General features: G+C 49.8%; 1 protein-coding gene across 7 annotated transcripts in view; it reads right to left on the bottom strand.

The window, feature by feature from the left end:
• Window positions 1–385: 385 nt before the first annotated feature.
• The window catches only part of camta2 (calmodulin binding transcription activator 2), a 42077-nt gene continuing 35762 nt past the window's right edge, over window positions 386–6700 (bottom strand). For 4 of the 7 annotated variants that reach the window (XM_047385564.1, XM_047385566.1, XM_047385565.1 and 1 more), the window contains 8 exons: window positions 5576–5778; window positions 5234–5415; window positions 4776–4980; window positions 4461–4532; window positions 4359–4379; window positions 3944–4137; window positions 2925–2999; window positions 386–2843 (listed from right to left, as the gene is read on the bottom strand). In XM_047385564.1, coding sequence (XP_047241520.1) covers window positions 2789–2843; window positions 2925–2999; window positions 3944–4137; window positions 4359–4379; window positions 4461–4532; window positions 4776–4980; window positions 5234–5415; window positions 5576–5778 — 1007 coding nt within the window. In that variant the 3' untranslated portion in view covers window positions 386–2788. The remainder of the gene's footprint in view (window positions 2844–2924; window positions 3000–3943; window positions 4138–4358; window positions 4380–4460; window positions 4533–4775; window positions 4981–5233; window positions 5416–5575; window positions 5779–6700) is intronic. The other 3 variants (XR_007041348.1, XM_047385568.1, XM_047385567.1) reach the window with 3 other exon arrangements.

Raw genomic sequence — 6700 nt, 5'->3', positions numbered from 1 at the left:
ACCAAGCCTCAGCCTCCTCACACAGAGCAGGATCTCCTAGGATTTCCTGATTTATGATTCAATCCATCTGGCCCTCAACATGCTCCTAGTTTCCTGTGGCGGAGGAAGTAAGGTGGCCCCACAGCATTACTGGGCCACCACCATGCTTCACTGCAGGCAAGTTGTTCAGCATATGTTTATTCTTCATTAAATAACTGAATGCACAACTGAAATGTTTCTGTGGTGGGTTCAGGGTGTGACCCAGGTTCTTCGCCCAAGATGTGTCAGAAACACCCAAAGAGAAACGTCCAGAAGAAATCCTGGAGTTTCTACGTGTTTCAGTGATCTCCCCCTGAAGCCTCAGCTTTACATCTGGTGTGTTTGTGCAGCAGAAACCAAGCAGAGATGAGTAGTAAACATCTGATTTATTCTCAGAACTTAACGTCTCATGTTTTCAGATCCACAACGATGAAAAGACTGGAGCAAAGCTTCACTGCAACAGTGGAGGAAAAGAAACGTTAGATTTCAGGTGAAACTGAGGAAGACCAGCAGGTTGTAATGAGAAGCTCATGCTCAGGGTGCAGATGAAGCCTCCTTCAGTCTCTTACATTAGAAAAGCCGGGGGGGGGTTAAGACTTCAGTCAGTGCAGCGCGCACACACACACACACACACACACACACACAACCTGTCATACGCTCACAACAGTTCATGCTGTAATAAATAAAACATCTACAATATATATTTCTATGTGTTTCTATATGATTGTGTCTAGATAGAAGAAGCTCTGATTCATGGAGAAGATCTCTGAGCTCCGTTCAGAAGAGTCGCAGCTGAAACATTAAGACCATGTTTTCAGTCTGAATCTGTTCAGCCAATGAGAGCAGAGCTGGAGTGCTGGGTGTGCCCTGAGCGGCGTCTGCTCAGGTGTTCCTTTGCTTATTACCATCACTGATGCATCCAAAGACTCGGACTACAGCAGGAGGGAGCGTTGAACTATACAAGTGTTTCCTGCATGATTTTATTAGAGGCGCAAACATGAGCAGCTTTTCATTAAAAATACCACTAAATACATAAAACCGAAGAGATGTAGTGATGGCATCTGTCTGCCTTTCAAAGCACTCAGCCAACAGACTATCATGTTGCTACAGTAAGAGAGCTGACTGACACCATGTCTATATGGGTCTTTACCTCCTGCCAGACCGCGCCCAGGGCAAATTGACACCATGTCTATATGGTCTTTACCTCCTGCCAGACCGCGCCCAGGGCAAATTGACACCATGTCTATATGGTCTTTACCTCCTGCCAGACCACGCCCAGGGCAAATTGACACCATGTCTATATGGGTCTTTACCTCCTGCCAGACCGCGCCCAGGGCAAATTGACACCATGTCTATATGGGTCTTTACCTCCTGCCAGACCGCGCCCAGGGCAAATTGACACCATGTCTATATGGGTCTTTACCTCCTGCCAGACCGCGCCCAGGGCAAACTGACACCATGTCTATATGGGTCTTTACCTCCTGCCAGACCGCGCCCAGGGCAAATTGACACCATGTCTATATGGTCTTTACCTCCTGCCAGACCGCGCCCAGGGCAAATTGACACCATGTCTATATGGTCTTTACCTCCTGCCAGACCACGCCCAGGGCAAATTGACACCATGTCTATATGGGTCTTTAATTCATGCCAGACCGCGCCCAGGGCAAATTGACACCATGTCTATATGGTCTTTACCTCCTGCCAGACCGCGCCCAGGGCAAATTGACACCATGTCTATATGGGTCTTTACCTCCTGCCAGACCACGCCCAGGGCAAATTGACACCATGTCTATATGGTCTTTACCTCCTGCCAGACCGCGCCCAGGGCAAATTGACACCATGTCTATACGGGTCTTTACTTCCTGCCAGACCGCACCCAGGGCAAACTGACACCATGTCTATACGGGTCTTTACCTCCTGCCAGACCGCACCCAGGGCAAATTGACACCATGTCTATATGGTCTTTACCTCCTGTCAGACCACGCCCAGGGCAAATTGACACCATGTCTATATGGTCTTTACCTCCTGCCAGACCACGCCCAGGGCAAATTGACACCATGTCTATATGGTCTTTACCTCCTGTCAGACCACGCCCAGGGCAAACTGACACCATGTCTATATGGTCTTTACCTCCTGTCAGACCGCGCCCAGGGCAAATTGACACCATGTCTATATGGTCTTTACCTCCTGTCAGACCACGCCCAGGGCAAATTGACACCATGTCTATATGGTCTTTACCTCCTGCCAGACCACGCCCAGGGCAAATTGACACCATGTCTATACGGGTCTTTACTTCCTGCCAGACCGCACCCAGGGCAAACTGACACCATGTCTATACGGGTCTTTACCTCCTGCCAGACCGCACCCAGGGCAAATTGACACCATGTCTATATGGTCTTTACCTCCTGTCAGACCACGCCCAGGGCAAACTGACACCATGTCTATATGGTCTTTACCTCCTGTCAGACCGCGCCCAGGGCAAATTGACACCATGTCTATATGGGTCTTTACCTCCTGTCAGACCGCGCCCAGGGCAAATTGACACCATGTCTATATGGTCTTTACCTCCTGCCAGACCGCGCCCAGGGACATACAGCCCCAGCTCCTAAGGAACAGCAGGATCTTTGTGAACGGAGCTCTTGAAGCTGCAGACAGACGGCTACATTCAACCAGAAGACAGATGATCCATGGACTGATGAACAGGAAGGAGGAGTTGGTGTGGCGTAAGGCATCTCTCCGTCACTCTGTCCATCATTCCTCTGTGGTTGCTTCATGTGGTCAGTCCTCTCCTCTCCAGCTCCCTCGTCTGTTTCAGCTCTTTAATCCTGCAGAAGAAGAACAGACATGTGACCCTTGATGAGATGACACGTCACTGAGGAAACATCTTCACACTGCTGCTGCCCTACCTGTGTCTGCAGCGCCGCAGGAACCTCATGATCTTCCTCGCCGCCTGGTCCTGTTTCTTTGTCAGGAACGACCCCCTGATGGACAAACAATCAATAACTGATGATCAACCAAGGGTCCATTTAAGAACCAATATGAGATAACCAGAACTCTCAGATCAGACATGGCTTTGTTCTCCATGACCTGTTACACTCTGATGGACTAAGGACAAACAAGTCTTATACAGCTGAAAGTCTGGAGAGACTTGAGTCAGAGTCTGACTATTGACACTCAAGATGGACTCTGGTGAGATTCTGGTCAGACTGTACAGAGGACCTGTAGAGACTCGGATAAGACCCTGCTAAGACTCTTGGTCAGACTCAAGGTCAAACTCGGATCAGACTCTACTGAGACTTGGATCAGAAACCGCTAAGATTTGGGGTCAGACACGGTCCAGGCCATGTCAGTAATGTCTTACTTGATCTTTGGGTCAGACTCCGGGTCAGAATTTGTTTTGACTCGGGGTCAGACTCGGTTATGACTCGGGGTCAGACTCGGTTATGACTCGGGGTCAGACTCGGTTATGACTCGGGGTCAGACTGTTATGACTCGGGGTCAGACTCTGTTATGACCCCGGGTCAGACTCTGTTATGACTCGGGGTCAGACTCTGTTATGACCCAGGGTCAGACTCTGTTATGACTCGGGGTCAGACTCTGTTATGACCCGGGGTCAGACTCTGTTATGACTCGGGGTCAGACTCTGTTATGACTCGGGGTCAGACTCTGTTATGACCCGGGGTCAGACTCTGTTATGACTCGGGGTCAGACTCTGTTATGACTCGGGGTCAGACTCTGTTATGACTCGGGGTCAGACTCTGTTATGACTCGGGGTCAGACTCTGTTATGACTCGGGGTCAGACTCTGTTATGACTCGGGGTCAGACTCTGTTATGACTCGGGGTCAGACTCGGTTGTGACTCGGGGTCAGACTCGGTTGTGACTCGGGGTCAGACTCGGTTCAGGCCCTGCCAGTAATGTCTTACTTGATCTTGGGGTTGTGTGTGGCGCCCCCTCGTGGCGCCTGCTTCAGCCGCTCGTACTCCTTGTAGCTGCGGTAGTACTGCTGGATGAGGACGGCCGCCCGCCGGCTCTGCTGGAAACGCTTCTGCTCATAGTATGACCGGAACTTGGACTGGATCAAGATGGCCGCCTGGGTCATCTTCTTGTAGAGAGCGTACTGAGGGGGGAGGAGTCAGACTGTTAGGTGAAGCACGTTACCTGAGCTCAGGGTTTAGTCCTACCCAGGTTAATGGTCTGGTTAGTCCAGTTTCTACCGTATAAACTGGTTCCATGGAGTTAATCTGACCAACATCTCAGAGACTTCTGTCTACATCCAGCTGGAAGCTTCACACAGACACACTGACTACACATCACTACATCTACTGGCAGCTGGATTACCTTCAGAGCTATCCATGTTAGCTATCCAGAGAGAGAAAGACAGCGGGTTAGTTCAGTTAGTGAAGCTGCCACACAAACCAGCTCACACACACCAACACACACCTGCTTGTACTTCCTGTAGCACCTCTGGATGACGGCGGCAGCCATGTCCTGCTGCTCCTTTAACCTCCGACCCTGCACACAAACACACAGGAGTTACACCGCTGTTGGCCAGCAGGAGGCAGCGAGATATCCCAGTAACAGGAAACACTGCGCCGGTTCTGGTGGTGGTCTCCTGTCAAATCTGCTCCTTCAGGTCCAAGTTCAACTGGTGCTGAAGAACAACTATGATCCTTTCTGCCTCAGATGTAATTTAGCATCTTTAAACACGTCCAAATGTCTCCACCATGGAGGATGGATGGACGTTTCCATGGTTACCTTGTATCTCCTGAAGGCGTTCTGGATGATCCTGGCGGCCTCGTACAGCTCTCTCTGCTCGCCGTCCGTCAGCGTCAGCAGAGCAAAGTCTCTCTCCATCTTCCCATTGGCTGAGGCGTTCAGGAACTCCGCCCACGCTGCAGAGGAAGGGGGGCGGAGCCTCTGTAGAGCCAGAGCACTGAGGGGTGAGGGGGGGCACACCGGTCTGTAGCAGAAACACAGAGTGTTTAGGGTCGGATCACTGCTGGTTCTGGAAACCTTTCAGGTCCAAATGTTAACAAAGTCTAAGTACTGAAGTTCATCTTCTAGCAGATTTCTCTGCCGTCATCAGGAAGTAAATAGGGAGCCTGCAGAAACTTAGGATACGGAATAAAATCTGGAGATTTCTAATTTATTTTTCCAGAATTATCCAGAACTTCCAGAACCCAGTGGGATCACTGGGAACCTTCAGGGCTTACCTGGGCGGGGAGTGTGTGTGAGTGTCGACTGTTTCCAGGTAGGTAGCCAGCCAGGTGTCCTGGAGGGCGGGGTTGTCCCGCCTCTCTCTGAGCGGAGACTCCGCCCCCCTGGGAAAGTCCTCCTGTTTGATTCGCTCTGGGGTCGCCTCGATGATTTGTTCTGCCAGCGTTGCCATGTCGACCTGATAGGTAGGGAGAGGAGATTGGTTCATTGCTTTCTGTGTGGGATCAGGATGTTCCTGCAAAGTGGTCTGGATCAACAGTTCTCCTGACCATCTGATGAAGCTTCAGCTCTTCTTCACCCAGTTGCCATGACGACATGTGTGGAGGATTTTAACCTACCTGAAGCACCTCCTCCTCCAGGTAGTCCTCGTCCTCTCCTTCGTTCTCAGCGTTCTCGCTGTAGCTCAGCAGCTGCTCCTCCAGCGTCGCCGCCGAGTGAGGCTGCCGCCCCCCCGCTGTGTGAAGGTCTGTGTTGGTGGGCGGGGCGTTCTCATAGTCCATGAGGTACAGGGAGGCGTCTCTGAAGCCGCCGGCGTTCAAACCTGCGACAGAGATCAGAGTGACGCTGATCAGTAATACAGATTTGACCTTTGACTCTTAAGAACAGCTTAAAAACATAATTTACTGAGATTTTAGATTGAACCCAATAAAATGCCCATTCAAAAACACAGTGATGTATGCAGATGATACGCAGGCATCCACACATTCACCATCCAGTAATAAACTGAATTTAAAGACACCAAACCCGGGACACCGAGACACTTCAATCAGAGACGTGTGAAGGACACACAGAGCAGGACACAATGTTGGGTCATCAGCCAAGGAGCAAAGGTCAGTTAAAGACTGAGGTACAGACAGCTGGACACAAGATGGCAGCAGTGGTGTCACCACTGAGAAGCTCAGTCTGGTTTTAGGGACAAAGAGACGTTGATCAGCAGAACTTTTAGTTTCCTCGACTGGGTATAAAACAGGTTCTGAGGGACCCAAATAAAAACATAGATCATCCAGGGTCCGACTGGGTCCAAACACAAGACCCTCAGTTTTATCTTTATTTAAATGTAAAGAGTTCATCTCCATCTCCATCCATTGCATTTGCAATGGATGGAGATGGAGATGAACTCTGCGAGTCATCAGCATAAAATGATAAAAGGACACTGCAAGAGAGAGAAGCAGAGGACAAAGAGGGTTTGACCTGTGATGGAAATTATTTTATTAAGTGTTCCAAAGTGTATGACCTTTGGTTTACTTCACTCCTCAGAACATCTGTGTTAGAGGAGGAAGCTGTAAAAGCCATTATCAGACGTTTAATGGTTAAGGACATTTGTTAGGGTGATGCCTCGGGGAGAGTAGATGGTTGTTCCTAGATAACCTTCTTACCTTTGAACCTGAGAAGGGTTTGGGTCATAAAACACAGACTCTTTAAAGTTGAGATAAAACTGTCATGTTCTGGTATAAATACTGTGT

This window comes from Girardinichthys multiradiatus, chromosome 14 (assembly GCF_021462225.1).
Source record: "Girardinichthys multiradiatus isolate DD_20200921_A chromosome 14, DD_fGirMul_XY1, whole genome shotgun sequence".
NCBI classification, from domain to species: domain Eukaryota; kingdom Metazoa; phylum Chordata; class Actinopteri; order Cyprinodontiformes; family Goodeidae; genus Girardinichthys; species Girardinichthys multiradiatus.
The sequence above is the reverse complement of the archived record's forward strand: the minus strand, read 5'-3'. Positions and strand labels throughout refer to the sequence as shown.